This window comes from Podarcis raffonei, chromosome 16 (genome assembly GCF_027172205.1).
Source record: "Podarcis raffonei isolate rPodRaf1 chromosome 16, rPodRaf1.pri, whole genome shotgun sequence".
Lineage (NCBI taxonomy): Eukaryota > Metazoa > Chordata > Lepidosauria > Squamata > Lacertidae > Podarcis > Podarcis raffonei.
The window spans coordinates 28,272,742-28,291,867 of NC_070617.1; the positions used below are offsets into that span (position 1 = coordinate 28,272,742).

The 19,126-nt window shown below is 41.7% G+C and overlaps 4 protein-coding genes across 6 annotated transcripts in view; all 4 read left to right on the plus strand.

Moving 5' to 3' along the window:
- Positions 1-9,448, plus strand: part of LOC128404186 (immunoglobulin lambda-1 light chain-like) — a 53,653-nt gene extending 44,205 nt beyond the window's left edge. The window contains exons 3-4 of one of the 2 annotated variants that reach the window (XM_053369619.1): positions 3,007-3,044; positions 8,889-9,448. In XM_053369619.1, coding sequence (XP_053225594.1) covers positions 3,007-3,044; positions 8,889-9,208 — 358 coding nt within the window. In that variant the 3' untranslated portion in view covers positions 9,209-9,448. The remainder of the gene's footprint in view (positions 1-3,006; positions 3,045-8,888) is intronic. The other variant, XM_053369620.1, reaches the window with a different exon arrangement.
- LOC128404187 (immunoglobulin lambda-1 light chain-like) overlaps positions 1-19,126 on the plus strand; it is a 236,029-nt gene that overhangs the window by 204,571 nt on the left and 12,332 nt on the right. The window lies entirely within an intron of this gene.
- LOC128404184 (immunoglobulin lambda-1 light chain-like) overlaps positions 1-19,126 on the plus strand; it is a 222,292-nt gene that overhangs the window by 144,115 nt on the left and 59,051 nt on the right. The window lies entirely within an intron of this gene.
- The window catches only part of LOC128404208 (immunoglobulin lambda-1 light chain-like), a 94,136-nt gene that overhangs the window by 72,829 nt on the left and 2,181 nt on the right, over positions 1-19,126 (plus strand). Inside the window, exon 4 of the mRNA XM_053369685.1 lies at positions 15,977-16,029. Within this exon, the coding sequence (XP_053225660.1) occupies positions 15,977-16,029 (53 nt within the window). The remainder of the gene's footprint in view (positions 1-15,976; positions 16,030-19,126) is intronic.

A 19,126-nucleotide genomic window follows, 5' to 3' on the forward strand; every position in this document is an offset into this window, starting at 1 on the left:
ATTATTACATCCATCATAACTTATTTACCCTGCTGATTTTATCTTAATGCTGCCATTTTCAAGTGTACACAGTTTCACCCCATATATTCAATAAACATTTCCCAATCTTCTCTAAACATATGTTCTCCTTGTTCTCTTATTCCATATGTTAAGTCTGTGAGCTGCGCGTATTCTGTCAGCTTAAGTTGCCATTCTTCTTTGGTTGGGACCTCGCTCGTTTTCCATTTTGGGGCTAACAAAACACCATAGTAGCATACATAAATAACCTTTTCTGACACCTGGGAATTTCAGACAGAACAGATTCAGATTCAGTCCCCAGCATCTCTACATGGGGTTGACAATATCACACTAGACGGACCGTGGTCTGACTCAGAATTAGTAATCTTGCTGTGTTCCTAATGACAAGTCAACAGTTTTTAAGGAATTGAAGGAGATGTGAGAGCATCTCTCTTCTATGGAATCTGATGGCACAGATTTGTACTTTGGAGTGCGTTCCTTGTGTTTGGTGAAGTTGGGTTATTTTGGGGGGTAAACTTCAAGCCAGATATAACAACACATCTGTATTGCACTGTTGCAGGTCACATATAAATTCAGACCAGATGGGAGAGATGGTGCTGTCTACAGAATGGGTGCATGTGTTGTGTAGAATTCTCCAGGGACCCAGGAATCACTTGAGAAGGGGTTCACGGCTTTATTAAAACAACTTTAGTAGAAATTAGTCTATAGAGGGGAAGTCTACACTAATCTGTCATGGATGCCTATAGGAATCCAGCTTGTAGAAAAAGACAGATTAAAATTCATAATTTACTTAGGAGACCATTGTAAACAAATAAAAACATTAGCTGGACTTTAAAAACAACTTGTAAAGAAACGAAAGATGGATAATCTAAAGAGATGAAAACTGTGGAGAATGTAACGATATGCAGTTTTAGAAAAACTATTTTATGGACCCGTGTAGGGGATGGGGGGAAGTCACAAGATTCAGAGAATCTCATGTATGGATATTTTAAAAGTTTTTTCTTTTCATTATTTTAAATTTGTGCTTGTAAAAACCAACAAAAAATATTTCAAAAGAAAAAGACGAATTAATAGGTCTCTATGAAAATGAGAGGCAGAAGTGTTTTAGATTCTGGGTGGTGTAGGGTAGACTTCTGAATATGACAGAATATATTGCCCCAAAATAAATGTACAGTCTTCAGTTAACTCTCTGCATACACAGACACACACACACCTGTGAGCACTGTAGTACGCTGAGCCTTGAAATCAATATGAGCAGAAAGGGGAAGAATCTCAGTGGTAGAATGAGATAGAGAAGAACTGATTATTTTAAGTGGGTAATTTTACTTGCACTGTGTCATGGGCTCAGTTTTGACAAAGGTCCAATTAGATATATTTTTTAATCACCAAAAAATGTGGGCGAAGGAAGTGAATTAATATTTTACTGGCGGCGAGTACAGTGGTACCTCGGGTTACAGACGTTTCAGGTTACATACGCTTCAGGTTACAGACTCCACTAACCCAGAAATAGTACCTCAGGTTAAGAACTTTGCCTCAGGACTGCGCTTCAGGCGGCGCAGCAGCAGGAGGACGCCCCATTAGCTAAAGTGGTGCTTCAGGTTAAGAACAGTTTCAGGTTAAGAACGGACCTCCGGAACGAATTAAATACTTAACCCGAGGTACCACTGTATCCAGTTTTCAAGCCAAGATTTAATTCCACAGAGATGAAGGGTTGTGGCCAGTGCTAGTCCTACTCAGAGTTTACCTGTTGTAATTCATGGACATGACTAACGTAGAGCCATGGGTGCATAAGCAGAGACTGGTAAAAAGGTAAAAGTAAAAAGAGCAAAACTGCCACAGATAGAACACCCATCCACATTACGAACTGGATGGAGGGAAGTGAATTGACGGTCAAAGTATGCTGGTGCAATGGTACACATCTCCCTAAGCATCCACTCAGTGCAAATGTGCGCCTTTATGTCCACAAGTAAGTTGCCTTAGCAGTGGCGTAGCGTGGGTTGTCAGCACCCGGGGCAAGGCAAGTAATTTGCGCCCCCTAACCCGTGGATTTGCGCCCCCTAACCCATGGATTTGCGCCCCCTAACCCATGGATTTGCCCTAACCCCAGATGTTGCGCCCGGTGCGGCCGGCCCCCCCTGCACCCCCCACGCTACGCCACTGTGCCTTAGACATATGTAGAGCTATCCAGTCCTGATGGATCTGCACAGGAGGGGAATCTCAGGGTCTGCCCTCTTGTAACTTGCAGCTACACTTGGATCCTTTGCAAGGAGGTTATGGAGGATGACATTAATTCCTCGTGCTCATGTGAACTATCTCATTTGCTGTTCCCAGAACAATATGGGAAGACAATTTCAGCTTTCCGTCAAAATCAACCCTTCTCTGAATTTTGCAATGCAGCACGGAAACCAACAATGTGCAGGAAAAAATTGTGTTTGCTAAGGCGAACTATGCATAAAAGTGCATGTGCGAATGAAAATAGCACACGGAAAAGCACTGTTTTGAGGGAGACTGCTTGCAAAAAGAATGTGTATACTGAGAGAAATCACCACTACAATGCTGATGGATTTTCTTGAGGACTTCCTTTAAAAATAAAAATACCAAAATGTGGCAAACTGAGTTTTTGATTAGAATAATGAAAAACTGGGAGAAACTGAAATTGACAGATTCATCCATCGCTATTTGCACGACAGTCTGCATGGGACAGCTGTTCACACCCTTTTCAGCAGGGGTCCCGACCACATTGCAGAATATATATTTTTTCCAGATCTAGGGCTCAGCGCTCTCTCTTTTTCCAATGAATTATTCTGCATCAGAATCCATCCAACATTTTTGCACTGAAAACTCACCTATGCCCCATCTTTCAAAGCCCTTTGCTGCATGCCGTTTGCATCAAATTCGTCACTGACCAGGTACGCTATCCAGAAAAGAGGAAGCAAAGTTTTTTCTGGTGACAAAAAAACATTTTTGTAAGGCCGTTAGTCACTGTGTGTATGTCTTCGGCAGAGGAACCACATTGACTGTCCTAGGTAAGTCGCTTTAAAATGCCTATACAATTGTTTTCTGATAGGCTTTGTATTTAATTTCTGTCATTTTTCATTCCAAACTTTGTCTCTGGGTTAGGCAGGTGATCTCTTGCCCAGTACTTCAAATCGGCTTAGGAGAGGGTCAGGATTTGTCCTCTCTTGGGTCAACTAGATCAGATGAATTTGTAGAATGTTTCTCTGCTTTTATGTGCCGATTAAAGTTGCAATCTAAGGTAACACTTAACTGGGAGTAAGTCCAGTTGACAAAGTGAGACTTCTGAATAAGTAAATGCTTTGCTGTCATGAAACCGTCGCTATCTGCCATTTTTAATAATATTACAACTTTCGATGAGAGTTTTTTGGGTCGTCAATTAATAGGTTCAACTTTTCCCATTGTGGGAAAAGAATACGTAGGTAAGGTTACGGCAAAGTTAAAAAGCAAATTTTCTCATTTGTCACACTGTTTTGTTTTGTTTTAAAAATATCAGGAAGACCATGGTGACAAAGCAAAATTGCCTTTTCAGTTTAAGACTGCTCTGCCTTTTTTAGAATAATATCTGTAGCAACAAGTAATATTTAAAACTAATTCAAAATGGGGTTGTATTAGAAATGATATCATTTCCCCCTTTGTAGTCATTGCTGAATTTAAAAAATATTAGGTGTCATAGATTGAAATAATAGGATAAGTAATAATGCAATTACTTACCCGGGAGTAATAGTGGTTGAACTTGGTGAGTTTACATCTGAATCAGTTTGCCCTGGACATTAAATCTTTTCATGGTGCAGGGGTAGAAAGATGATTTGCAGGTACGTCTTCATGCAGAAACAGGTTTTACAAAAAAGCATGATGCATTTGGTTGAATTGAAAAAGTTAGGTAAAATATTATTTTGTAAGTTGCTAGAATTTTCCACTCTGCTTGCCAATGTATTCATCTCTATTCTGAATGCAAGAAGCTAACTTTGAACCCAATTCCCTCAGAAACAAGTCTAACAAAAAGAAAGCAGAATATACTCTGTATCCTAAATACATTTTCTTGAAAATATGTCCCAGTGAAGTCAATGGATCTCTTTTCCAAAGTAACAGAGTTGGAGTTTGTGTTGGGTCCATGGCTTGCCACTTCCGAAAAGATTTTAGACAGCTGCATTGGTCCATTAGGACAAAAAAAAAAAACACCAAACCATTTGTAGTATAATAACTTTATTGGGGACTAACTAAAAAGTCACAATAGCTGGCCAACCGTTCAGGTTCATCAACCTTCCTCTGTCAAGCTGGAGGGTGTTTAGCAAAAAGAGAGTGGAAAAGAATTAAAAATGGGTGGTGCGGAAAAGAAAAGGATATTGCAAAAACCTCACTGGGTGACAGTCAGCTAAGTTTTACTTAGCATAGACCCACAGAAACTAATAGACCTATTTAATTTCAATGCATCTGCACTGAGTAAGTATCTTCAACTAAAGATATTCAACTTTAGTTGAATATCATCCAGTGGGTAGTATCCAACTAAGTTCTACTAAAGAGTAGACTCACTGAAATTAATGGACTTAAGTTACCCATGGGCACTAATTTTGATGGGTCTATGACTAACATAAGCTATAACCCTGACTTCTTAAGGCAAGTAGGATCTGTAACAAAACGTTGCACTCTGTTGCCTTGTTCAGGATACTCCATTCCCTCCTTGACAGTTTTCTGTTTGTTTTCCCCTCTCAGAGAGTCAGTCTGCGGTCCATGAATGCACAGCATGCTCACTCTTCATTGAGCTGTTTGGGTTGTTGTCTCCAATATTTTTCAATACTTTAGCAAAACATGGCAAGGTTCAGGGTTCCTCTAATTCTGTTGATACTTCCCTTTTCCGCAGGACCAGTGCAGTTTAGGCTATGTAAGAACCCATTCATGGGAAATGCTATTAGTACATAATATTTAGTATCAGACTACGGCTTTTCATCTTGGCCGCTTTTCTCTTCCCGCTCCCAACCTCCTTTTTTGTTCTAGATTTTTTTTCCCCCTTGCTAACCATCCCGCCTGGAGAAGCATTTTGATGAACTCAGAGATGCTTTTTCATTGCTTTTGGTCCTAGTTGGTCCTAGTAAAGATACTGCACTTCCATCAATTTCCAGTCTTTCAGAGGGCATCACTGATGAGAAGGAGGCAGCCCTGCCATGAGGGAATGGATTGGGGTGGAGTGATGGTTAGGCAATATAAATCCCACCAAAATCCCATTAGTTGTAAGGGGAAAGTATGCTGGTTAACTTCAAATAAGATACATGTTGATCACTTTGTGTGTGTACTGGGGGAAAAGGGTGATACGGATTGGCCAACAAAATGTTTTAACGTGAAGCTAGATTTCACGTAGTCTTAAAAAAATGAATTGATCACCAAAGTGTGTGTGTTTGTTTATCTAGATCATGGGTAGGCAAACTAAGGTCCGGGGGCCAGATCTGGCCCCATCGCCTTCTAAATCTGGCCCACGGATGGTCCAGGAATCAGCATGTTTTTACATGAGTAGAATGTGTCCTTTTATTTAAAATGCATCTCTGGGTTATTTGTGGGGCCTGCCTGGTGTTTTTACATGAGTAGAATGTGTGCTTTTATTTCAAATGCATCTCTGGGTTATTTGTGGGGAATAGGAATTCGTTCATTTTTTCCCTTCAAAATATAGTCCGGCCCCCCACAAGGTCTGAGGGACAGTGGACCGGCCCCCTGCTGAAAAAGTTTGCTGATCCCTGATCTAGATAGATGGATTAATAGATAGATGGATGGGTGGATAGAAAGATACAGACAGGCAATCTCCTTCCATTGCTAATGCTCAAGTAAAATTCAACTGCCCATCCAGTTGTCTTCTCTATGGAGGATGGGCTGTACCATCTTGTTCTTTGCCTCGGGCAGCAAAATACTTTCGGCCAACCTGGCTAGAGCTACCCAGGACCTGTGTTAGTCTTTAGGGCACCACAAGACTCTTTGTACTCTTTGCTATGACAGATGAACAGGCCTTTCCCTCTGGAAGATATTAATGTAGTTACGCGGTTATCATGCATTGTTAGTCCTACTCAAAGTTAACTCACTGAAATTAATGGGCATGAATAATTTCAAACTATTAATTCCAATGTGTTTATTATGAGTAAACATTAGGCAGATACAACCTTTTCCCTTTTTTTCCTTTTGGGGTCTATTAGCTACAATACAGTGGTACCTCAGGTTAAGAATTTAATTCGTTCTGGAGGTCTGTTCTTAACCTGAAGCACCACTTTAGCTAAGGGGGCCTCCTGCTGCCGCCATGCTGCCGGAGCACGATTTCTGTTCTCATCCTGAAGCAAAGTTCTTAACCTGAGGTAATATTTCTGGGTTAGCAGAGTCTGTAACCTGAAACATATGTAAACTAAAGCATATGTAACCCAAGGTACCACTGTAAATTGATTGGAATACAGTGGTACCTCGGGTTACATACACTTCAGGTTACAGACATTGCTAACCCAGAAATATTACCTCGGGTTAAGAACTTTGCTTCAGGATGAGAACAGAAATCGCGCAGTGGCAGCGGGAGGCCCCATTAGCTAAAGTGGTGGCTCAGGTTAAGAACAGTTTCTGGTTAAGAACGGACCTCCAGAACGAATTAAGTTCTTAACCCGAGGTACCACTCTATTCCTCCTTGGTTCCCCCCTCCCCTTCTTCTTTTTAAGGAAAATCCATGTACAAAGAAATCCAGCATTGCAGGGGGGAATATTTTGAACATACTTTTCTCCTTGACATGCCGGTCCATTCTGTCATGCTAGCCTCCTGCCAGCAGCCCCAAAGGCAACCTCCGTGAGGACTGGGTCAGTGCATTGCTCCAAGTTCAAAACCTGGTTATGTGCTGGTGGAGTATCCCAGAACCATAGAAATGTAGGGATGCAAGGGACCCTGTGGGTCATCTAGTCCAACCCTCTGCAATACAGGAATCATAGTGAAGCAGGGAAGGGGGAACATTTGCGGAGAGGAGGCGTCAGAGGTTGCTGATCTATGAGGCTGCCACCCAGAACCCAACCCATCCTCCTGCCATCGGCTACATGGGCAGCTTTGCTGTGAGCTGTTAGGAGACTCCCCTCCATCCTTATTGGTATATGTCCAAGTCCACAAAGCTTAGTAGGAACGCCATTGTGAGCCTTTTCCTAATTTCAAGAGCCTTCTGTGGGTGATAAGGCGAAACCTCTGGCAAGAAGGATCTGGCCTTCTTCTGGTGGAGGGGGAGGGGGAAGGAGGGGGAGAAGAGAGAGGGAGAGGTGTTGTGGAAAGTGTGAGAGGAAATGGATGATCCCCCCCACACACACTTTGAACTTAAAAAAGAAATTACTGTTTTTATTTATTTTCATGGTACAGAAGATTTTGAGAAAGCAGTTGTTACTTTGGACTTTGTTCCAATCCACTATCAGCATATGGCCGCAAGAGAATACCCTCGAAAGGCATATGGCCTCAAGATGATGATGATGATTATTATTATTATTATTATTAGTGCTTTTTTTCTAAAACAAATGTTTAGGGGTACTCTCATTTTGACTGAAGAAAACCACCATTTTATAGTTCAAATTGGGAAAAATAAATACAGTAAATGGACAAAAGTTCAAAAATTCACAAAATATTTAGGGGTATGCATACCCCTGCATCCCCCCCCCCCGAAAAAAGCATTGATTATGATTTATTATACTATTTATTTATTTATTTATTCATACCACACCTTTTTTTCCTGATAGGATTCAGGGTGGCTTGATTAATAATAATAATAGCAACAACAACAAGAAGAACAATAATATTAAAAAGAAAGTGTGACAGACAAAGGCTTTAATTCAGGATTGCAGAATCTGTGGGCTTCGCAGTGTTATTGGACTCCAACTAATGGGAGCTGGAGTCTAAGAACATCTAGCAAACACAGAGGCAGTAAAGCATTCCACTTCTTTTCAGGTGCCCACAACTATTTATCTGACTTAACCATCGCACTTGCTTCCTCCCACCCCCATTCCACTTTGGTCACTAGGCTCAACACTATAAACGCTCTAAGCAAAAATGGATCAGAGGTGTGGGCAAGGTTTTGTCTCTCTGTGAGTGGCATCTACCTCTGGGAAGACCAGAAACCTTAGGTGACATATCTGCTGTACATTTAAAAAGTCAGGCATTCTGGGAATATATAATAAATAATGACAATTAAACGGGGGAAAACGTTTTCTAGAAGTTGGCAGGGGGAATAAAACGTTTGGGACTAGAAGGCAGGCTACCAAAATGAAAAGGCGTGGCTTCCAGAAAGCCACCTGATCCTTTCAAAAATTCCAGCACACAGAACTGTGGACTAGAATCATAAGGAATCATAAGGGGTCTTGTAGGCCACCTAGTTGAGCTTACAGCAAAATATCCACTTTCTAAAAATAGATGGGTCCAGAAGCCACCATTTAAATTTGCTTACAGTGACTCAGAGTAATGCTACATCAGGAGAATTATGGGAAATTTAAATAGCAGCTCCCAGTTTCTGACACCCCCACCACATGGAGAACAATAAATCCGGAAACATCTATATGATATATTTAATGGAAGGGCATTCTGAGAAGATATAATGCATAATAGCAGTTAAATTGAGGAGAAGGCTTCACAAGCAACAGTATTACAAAGGGTCTTGAGGCTGGGGGAGAAGAAAAGCTTTTGGAGGAGATTGACATCAACAAGTCATGCCTTCCAGATAGTCAAATGTCCTTACAAAACATTTCAGAACACAACTTTGGGGAATAGAGATTAGTGCTTCCTTTATGAAATCAAGTAAATTATTATATGAGCCAAATATTTAATATTCCCCTGAGACACAACACTTAACCAGCTTTCCCCTTGACTTCCAGGTCAGCCAACAGTACCTCCAACAGTGAACGTCTTCCCACCATCCCCAGAAGAATTGAAGAGCTCAGACAAAGCCACTGTGGTGTGTCTCATGGATGGCTTTTACCCAGGCACTGTCCAAGTTACCTGGCAGGCTGATGGCGCCACCATCTCCTCTGGGGTGGAGACAACCACGCCCACTAAGCTGAATGACAAGTATGCGGCCAGCAGCTACCTCAGCATGAGAAAGTCCGACTGGGAGAGCTATGAGACAGTCATCTGCAAAGTGACGCATGAAGGGAAGACCGTTGAGAAGGTGGTGAGGAGATCGGACTGTGCCTAAAGGCTGGGTGGGTCTGATGAGTTCCTCGTGCCTCCAGAAGCCGAGAAGAAAGAGTCCTTTCATGTTCAAGGGGGCCAAGTTTATTCTCTGATTTCCTCTAATGCTATGTTGATCCATCAAGTCTGGTTTCCTTCCTATGTCGTTCCCCTCCCCACACCTCCTCCCTTCCTCTTCTCCCTGGAATCTCCTTTGTATGTTGGCTTATAATGTTAGCAAATTAATAAAATGTCATACATTTCACCGGTGTGATTTCTTGACCCACTTCTTCATTCCATCTCCTTCAAGCAGGTTGTTTTCATGGTTTACTGTCCTATTACAGAAGGAAGTGTGTTGTTACTCATCCAAAATGCAGTGGTAAAAGCAGTGCGATTTCACGGAATGTAGGAACTGGCCTTCTCCCAAGTCAGACCAGTGGTCCATCTAGTGGGCATTTTCTATACCGGTGGGCTGTGGCTTTCCTGGAGACCAGGCAGGGTTCTCTCTTAGTCCTACCTACCAATTTAGGTCCTGAGAAATGGAAAAAGGTCAATTTCAGCTCAGGGTGCATCCCAGATTCATTTCTGGTGGGTATTTCAAACATTCCCAAACATCACGTACAATCCGACATGTTCTTCCTTCCACTCAGTGGATCACTCATTGCATTCAGGATGTTTAATGAAGAGGTACTAGGCTCCCGATCCTACATGGAGATGTCTGGGATTGAAACAAGGACACCCTGATGCAATACAGATGGACTACCATTGGGCTGTAGCCCTTTCAACCAGGCAATGCTGCATCTAAACAAATTCCAGTGCTACAGGAGCAGTGCTACTTAAGGGCTCTATAGTATGATTAGATGCAATGAATTGACTCAAGTTGCTATTCACTTTAATGAACTAACTGAACATGCCTCCATATAAATCCTTTGCCCAACGAAAATTCACTACTCCTCTCTTCCCATTCAGCTCCAGAGAAATAGAAGGGGGGGATTTAGGATTCATTTCAGGTGTTATTTCAAACATTCCCAAATATCACCTCTGGTCTTCCATGTGCTCCATGTCCCTTGTGGAGGGTGGTCCATTAGGGTTAATGCAGCACTGCTCCCAAACAACCTCCATGTGCCCTCAGGCAGAACCACCCAACCTTTCTCCCTTCCCACAAGCAGTCTGCCAATAGCTTTGCCCGTCGCTGACCCTCCCTACTTTTGGTCTCCTTGTCCCACCAGTTCCAATGGGCACCGGCTACAGTGAACAGCACTAACTATAAGGAGACATGAGAATGTGTAGCTTCATCTAAACCCATTCCCTCCCATTTTAGGACTATAACTCCCATCATATCTGAATGTTGGCCTTGCTAGCTTGGGCTGATGGGAGTTGTAGTCCAAGTCATGTGGAGGCCACCACATTGGGCAAAACTGCACTATTACAACTCCTCCCTGAAAGATCTCTTGGCACTCAGGGTGCACTAGGCTCCTGTGAATTAAAACCATGGGTTTGTTGAGAGAATAAGAGAAAAGAATATAAAATGAACATTCTATATTTATTGGGAAGACTCTGTAGCTTGTGACTAACTGGTTTCCCCTGAGATGGTTTTGGACATTCCCTGGTCTTTGACCATGCTGGCTGGAGGTGATGAAATATGGAGTCCAACAGTATATGGAGGGCCTATAGGTCAACACCCTGATCTAAAATGACAAATATGGGGCTTGAATTTGTTCAACTACTCTATTAAATGCTTCTATCCAAATTGGAATGCCATACAATAACTGAGAAAGGACGTTGGCATTAAAATATATTTATTGCAGCAGGGACCATCTGGTTGCCTCTGAGGAAGAAAAAATGAAGAATCACAGATGTGGTGCATTTTACTTAGATGGTCATTCAACGCCTGTGTTTTTGTCCAGTTTAAATTTGGCTGGTAGAATATCCCTAGGCGTTCAAAAGATTTTACCTGGTCAATGGGGTGATTATCTAGTCCCCATTTAACAATTTGACAACTTTGAGAAATTATCATAATTTTAGATTTTTCATAATTAATTCCCAAGGAGTTGATCTGGCAGAAGGAAGAAAAAAATGAGTACAGAAGTCTTCTAAGGCTGATCTGAGTATGAGAAAGAATTGTAATATCATCTGCATATAAAAGCAATCTTATTTTATGTTGGCCTAATGCCGGTGGACATCCATTTACATCCTCTAAGTGATGAGCCAAATCATTTAAGAATAGGTTGAATAAGTGGGGTGCATATGGAGGGCCTACAGGTCAGACCCCCTGATCTAAAATGACAAATATGGGGCTGGATATTAGTAAAGTCCCACTTTCTTCCTCCAGATTGTGGTCACCCTACATATACCATGAGTCAGTCCCACCCAATTTTCTACACAGTACTATCACGAGCTGGTCAGGAAATGAAACACCATAGCCCATCTTCTTCCCAGACTATTTTAACTTGTGTGAGAGGCTATTTCGAAAGAGAGAGAACTGTCAAAGGTCTAAAAAGATGTCTATGGCTGCTTCAGAGGAGGATGAGTCTCAAAGCACTGTCTTCTCTTAACCATTTGGTATTCTATAAGAAACCTGCTTATTGACTCATGTTAATTCTCGCCACCACTTTGGGTTCATCTCACCCTTTAATTTCAGAATGTCAGATGACTCCTGACCAGAGTTGTAAAGACCTGGAAGTGAAAAATTGGGGGGAAACTATACATATATTTACTGTTTTTTCTACTGATTTAAAAAAAGAAGAAGAAAAGAACACTATAAAAATTGGAGGGAAAGCTTTTTTTTCATGGGTTTTTCCATAGCTCCACATCTATAGTGTTCTCCTGATGGATCAAACCGAATGCCCACCTAGTCTAGTCACCTGTTTCCCACATTGGACAAGCAGATATGCTTCAGAGACAGCTGGGTAACAGTGGCAAATTCTGCTTTCGTTGTTGGCAGACTTATACCTAAATTCAACCAATATTGCCTCCCTATGAGGAATCATCCACATTTTACAGGATGGTTCCTACAGAATCATCCATTCATTCTAGAATTTGTTCTTGGGGGAAGGTCTTGCCATGCAACTTCAGATCAGAATTGATCTGAATTGGGTTGATGTCGATGTCAAAATCAATCCTCATTCCATCAGTTCTGTTCTGCATATTACCAGGGCTGGCACAGTCAGATAAATGCTGGGGGCCTGCACTGCTGGTGATAGCATCTTACAGTCTCCAGAACAACATATGATCGGTGCCTTATTTTACAGATTAATCCTCCTTCCACAGGGACCAGCTGTTAGTTAGCTCTGAACATAAAGAGGCAAGGCTCAGACCCGAACCTAAATGGGAAAACACCAGTGAACCTTGTAAGATGCTACTTGGACTAATGCCAATCTTCCTACCCTGATGGACATTGCCACAAAAACTTCCTGAAAACTAGAAAGGAGTCTCTCCTTGTTGGTCAGGTGTTTTTGACTGTGCTCAGAACATCTCCCCTATGAAGGTGGGACCATCACAATGAATGGAGCATTGTCTCACCAACTCTAGCCTGTTCTTAGCCAGCCCCCACCTGCCTGCCAGTTTAAAATGTGGCCTTGGCTGTCCCCCTTAGTCTCATTATTTTCCTTGTAGGACTTGCGGAGGGGGGGGGTGAGGAAACCAGAACCGGTTGTCTCTTCCTCTGCCTGCTGTTGGCTCCAACTCCACCTGCTGATGGTGTCCCTGCCTTCTGCCTGATCAGCCCCAAGGGAACGCCACAAAGGGCACATTTGGGACTTCTTAAATCATGAGCCAGAATTCTCTTGGCCAAAGCTGACTTCCTTTCAAGTCGCAGTTTCTCTGGGGATTCCCTTCATCACATCACAGGGATTAGACTAGATGATGCTTCCAATTCTACAGTTGAGAAACCACTTGCAGGGACCAGGGAGCAAATGCCCAGGGCATCTATGTTGCATCAGCCTAGGTTTCTGCCTGCGATGGACTGCAAACCCATATATTTGTTGTTGTTTAGTCGTTTAGTCATGTCCGACTCTTCGTGACCCCCTGGACCAGAGCATGCCAGGCACTTCTGTCTTCCACTGCCTCCCGCAGTTTGGTCAAACTCATGCTGGTAGCTTCGAGAACACTATCCAACCATCTCGTCCTCTGTCGTCCCCTTCTCCTTGTGCCCTCCATCTTTCCTAACATCAGGGTCTTTTCCAGGAGTCTTCTCTTCTCATGAGGTAGCCAAAGTATTAGAGCCTCAGCTTCAGGATCTGTCCTTCCAGTGAGCACTCAGGGCTGATTTCCTTAAGAATGGAGAGGTTTGTTCTTCTTGCAGTCCATGGGACTCTCAAGAGTCTCCTCCAGCACCATAATTCAAAAGCATCCATTCTTTAGCGATCAGCCTTCTTTATGGTCCAGCTCTCACTTCCATACATCACTACTGGGAAAACCATGGCATTAACTATACGGACCTTTGTTGGCAAGGTGATGTCTCTGCTTTCTAAGATGCTGTCTAGGTTTGTCATTACTTTTCTCCCAAGAAGCAGGCGTCTTTGCTGTCAAAATGCACACCTACAATGCTTTAGACAGGCCCTTTTGCAGTATTAGTTATTCATTTATTTACTTGCTTGTTTGTTGTTTGTTTTTATCGGATTTGTACTCTAGCCTTCCTCCCAAAGAAGCCCAGAATGGCAATGGCCATCAGGCCATGTACACCAGCTGTTTACTAGGTCTCAATGCCAGCAAACGTGGTCCAGGCTAAGGAAGAGAACTACGGTACTTGAGCATGGTTTCAACTTTGGAAAAGCAGCATACAAATAAATTGAGGATGAGAACACGGACTGCTGAACCCCATGGATGCTGCCCCATGTATTTTGAATCTCTCTACCCTGGAAGCAGTGGCCTCTCAAAAGAGTGGGATAAATCAGAAAGCAATGGGTTTGTGATAGCCGTCTTCTGAGAAGTCTGCTCAAAAGTCTACTCCTATTGGTTTCTATCTATGAAATCCATGGGGCTGTCTACAAAATCCATGGTGCAGTGCCGTTCTGATCAAAACGCACTTGCATAAAACATCATTATTGTTATTTATTAGATTTATATACCACTCTTCATCACAAGAACCACAGAATAAATAATGATAGCAGGCCAAAAAATGGACAGTGTGCAAGTGAGAAAAGTCAGAACCCAAAGATCAATCAATCCATCAATCCTTATTGTTGTCAAAGACCAGACAGAGACCCATAGAAGCAATGGAGTTTTCTTCTATCTGCAAATTTGAAGTGCAGGATTGTGCATTAGTGGAAGCATATATATTTCACCCTGAATAAATGAAATTCAGCAGCAGCTTTCGGAACTCAATGTACAAGTTCATTTTTTAAAAATCTGTGATAAGTGTTTTCTCTGAGACATACTAGAAGCTAATTAAGGAAGTTCATACTTGAACTCCAAAGAACGGTCCAGCGCATTGAGTTTAATTTATAAAAAACTATTGTGGCACAAAGAAAGCTTCACTGCCTCCAGACTGATTCAGTTGTGAGGCTTCTTGTCAGAAACAGAGCCAATATCTCCTGGACTAAATGAGACAGTGGTACCAATTCTTAGATTCTCCTCCAGTGACCAAACTGAAGCAGCAAAGTCCTGGTAACCTTCTAGGTTTTTGGACTACAACTCCCATCACCCACAATTAGGGTGGCCTATGGTCAGGCATGAAGGGGGTTGCAGTCACATGGAGGACACTGCCTTGGCTACTGGTGGACCAAAGGAACTCATCCATCGCGCTCCCAACATCAAGAGAAAAATAATGGGCAACAGAACTCCTTGGAAGACCTGAGAGTCTTCTGGCTGCCAAACAGAATCCAGGAATGCTGTTCCCACGGATGAACCAGGTCATTATGTCATCTTTCTTCCAAAACACCGTTAACTATATTTTTAATTATACAGTGGTTCCTTGGTTCTCAAACGCCTTGGTTCTCAAACGCCGAAAGTAAGTGCTCTGGTTTTTGAACGTTTTTCGGAAACTGAACATCGAATGCGGCTGTTGGTTTTTGTTTCTGGGGTGCCTGCACCAATCAGAAGCTGTGCCTTGGTTTTCGAACGGACTTCCAGTACGGATTAAGTTTGGCACTTTTGTTTTTGTCATTTTCCATTTTTGTTTTTGAGGCTTTTTCAGTTCATTTGTTTTTGTGACTGCGTGGAACCTAGTTCAGCTACTGATTGATTGATTGATTGATTGTGTGACTGCGGAAATGGATAACAGTCCCCCATCCAAACAATGACTATCATCAGTGCAGGTAAGGAAAAAAAATAATTTTAATTTTTATCATCTACAATGCTGTTTTATTTATTTTATAGTACAGTACATTGGTTATTGCTTTCATTTTATGGATCAATGGTCTTGTTACATAGTGAAATTCATGTTAAATTTCTGTTTTAGGGGTTGTTTTTAAAAGTCTGGAACGGATTAATCTGTTTTGCATTGCTCTCTATGGGAAAACACACCTTGGTTTTGGAATGCTTTGGTTTTGGAATGGACTTGGAATAAGTTTGAGAACCAAGGTACCACTGTATGTTCCATTGACTCTATTTAAAAGATGGCTCATTTGTACTGTTTGTTTTTTTTATTTGTGTTCATCCACCACTTTATGAAACATTCAATCTCTTGGAAAAGTGGCTTATAAATTAATTTTTAAAAACTTCTTAAGAAATAGGGGAGAAATATGTCACCATAAGGAAAACAGAAGTTGTCCTGTTGTCCATTCTATTCCCAAATGGGTTAGGTGTCGACGGCTTGTCTCTCCTTGTGAAGAGACAGCAGGTTTTTGTACAGCTGTGTGTCACTGTGGTGGATCTTCGGAGGAGGGACCCACCTGACTGTCACAGGTAAGTCACTGAATTTATCACAACCCTTTCCATACCTGTGACAATATTCTAACTTTTCCATCGTTTTTGCCCTTTTTTCCTTCTCTGACTGTAAACCTGACCTTAGGGCATTTGTTGTTTAGTTTACAACGAGCCTTTCATAGAAAATGTACTTGTGATCCTAGCCAGAACGGGATATTGCAAAACCATGTTATCTGTCTCTTCTTTCCTCAAGAACATTGGACAGTTATTTCAGGCTGGGTGGGAAATTATTTTCCTTAGTCTAGGTCAATGTGACTGTCTTTGGAAATCATTTTTTGCAAATTTCCGTGGTGGCTAAACTCAGACATAATTTTACTGGTGGATGCTAAAGATAGCAGAGAAGTGAATCTGAGCTGTGCTATTCCAGGTACCCGATATGAATTAAGGGCAGTTTGGATAATCCCTGAATTGTGTTCCAAAGGTCACATTAAAGCAATACACCAACCAAAATGTCACAAAATAGCATGAAGCATTTCGGGTTTCCAGAAATCTCCATTCTGGATGGCCTAAACACTTGTACCTTACTTTGTGACATTTTGGCCCACCTTATAAAATGGTTGGATCTGGGCTGTGTTTTTTTTTCTAATGTAGCTCCCTTTACTTTTTCTAATTTTGTATTTTCATTTTGGGACTTCCTAAGCAGAGGAATAGAATAGATTCTGTTTCTAGATAGCTCTGCAGTTCAGAGCAACATGCTCCCAATCTAAGAGAACCAGGACTCTCTGCATTCTACAACACAAAATGCAGTCATCTGAAATGGAAACCAGGGTCAACTCTGTGCATAAAATTTCACCAGAACTGAATGGGGTTTGGGAACAAACTGAAGTCACCACTTTGCAATTCACAGTGCATCGGAAGGTTGAAAGCAACCTAACCCATGAGATCGATGGTCAGATCTCCCGATTTTTTTCCTTTGCTGTTAAATCAACTGCACAGACTTAATTTATTAACTGAAGTAGAGGCACAGCAGCAAAGATTATTAATGTAATTCCCTAGTCTCGATTGCTGCATCCCAGACTTACTGTTGGTCCCACTGGAAAAATATATACGCTTCTTTCTTTCTTTCTTTCTTTCTTTCTTTCTTTCTTCCTTCCTTCCTTCCTTCCTTCCTTCCTTCCTTCCTTCCTTCCTTCCTTTCTTTCTTTCTTTCTTTCTTTCTTTCTTTCTTTCTTTCGGAATATCTTCTTGGTAAATATAACAAAAAAGAAAGAAGGAAGGAAGGAAGAAAAAACCACAGGCTGCACCCCATGCTAGTCCTTGCTCAGAGTAGACCTGCTGAAATGAACAAATTTAACTCGATTAATTTCAGTTGATCTGCATGGATTAATACTGAGTTGGGCGCAACCCAGATGACATTAACAATAAGAATATTCCATTAATCCATTAATATAGGCATGTCCACATGTCCAAATAGGTACCTAAATGAGACTGGTGGTTATAAGCCATGCATTAAAAGGAAGAAAGCACCAGGGTTGGTGGTCTTCAGATTACTACGAGATCTTCAGACCAAGAGGGGTTCAGCAATCAATCTGTCTCCTGTGGGAACTCTGAGAATTATAGCTGCGTGAGGAGAATAGGGGGATTCTAAAAGCTCTCAGTAACCTTTCCAAACCACAGTTCCCAGGGCTCTATGGGGGAAGCCATGGCTGTTTAGAGTGCTTTGAGCCTACTTAAAATGTATAGATAGATGGTAGATGGTAGATGATGATAGATGATAGATAGATAGATAGATGATAGATAGATAGGTGATCAAATCTTTATTTGAATCAGCCACAAGCCGTAGCAATAAAATAAAATGTACTGAAGATAGAGCTAAAAACTTAACTAGAGAAAATACATTTTGGGGTTTTACATCATTAATCAAATGATAGATTTTATTCTAATTGTCCCCATTAAAAACCTTGCACTTTTTGTACAGTGCAAATGGAGCTGTACAAAGAAAGGTAAAACTGCTTGTAAATATATGTACTTTGTGATGGGAGAAAAACTGGTGAACATTTTGTGAGGACCAAAAAAGAAACCGTGAATTGATTTGAAAACATGGGAAATTGAACTTAAGCCCAAGAAAATGAGAAACTATAATAGAGAAGATTAACGCTTCCCTATTACCTGACGACAAGACAAACCAGTAAGACAACTTATTCAGAGTTGCTTGTTCATCTTTTTCTTGTAACATGGTTGAAATCATTTTATTATGATGATTGCTTTTTTAAAAAAATATGGATAAAAACCAATGCTCCCCTTCTGCTTTCAGTGGAGACATCTGTTGACATTTGAGAAGGGGGCAGAGTTTTCTCTAATTTTCCCTATCCAAGTGTGGTCCCCCAACCTTTGAGATCCATTCCAGGGGGTTGTGGGACCTTCTGAACAGTGTGAGGCAGTTGGCAACGAGGGGAAACCAGAGAAAATCCTCTCCCCCTTTCTATGTTCATAGATAGTGTCTTCACAAAACTGGAATGGATTTCACCTCAGGGATCTTTATCCTCCAAATTTGGAGTTAAGGCTTGTTCACAAAAGTGAAGCACTGCCTTATCCCCCCAAATGACCCTCTCAGCGGGCAAAAATGGCCATTGCGTGGTCCCCCAATTGGGGTGGGTGCCTCTGCCCTCTGTTCCTGCTTGCGAGCTTCCCATAGACATCAGGTTGACTACTGTGAGAGCAGGACAGAGGACTAGATAGGCCTTTGCAGTCCTCATCCAGCTGAACTCTTCTTCTGTTTTAATGCTATGTTCTCTATCCATTGTGGGAGGCTGTCTCTCAATAGCAGCTGCTGGGAATCAAAAGTGCATGGAGCAGTGTAGCTCTCAGATTGTCAAATGACATGGGCTCTGTTGTCAAAGTCTGGGAATCGAACTTCCAAAATGGCATCCGGGCATATTTTTGCTGCGGCGTTATGGCAACTAGGGCAATTATTTTATTTTATTTTTTAGAATAATGCTTAAAAAAATGAAAAAGAAGTAATAAATGAAGAGCCAGTGTGGTGTAGTGGTTAAGAGCACTAGACTCATAATCTGGTGAACCAGGTTCGCTTCCCCGCTCCTCCACATGCAGCTGCTGGGTGACCTTGGGCTAGTCA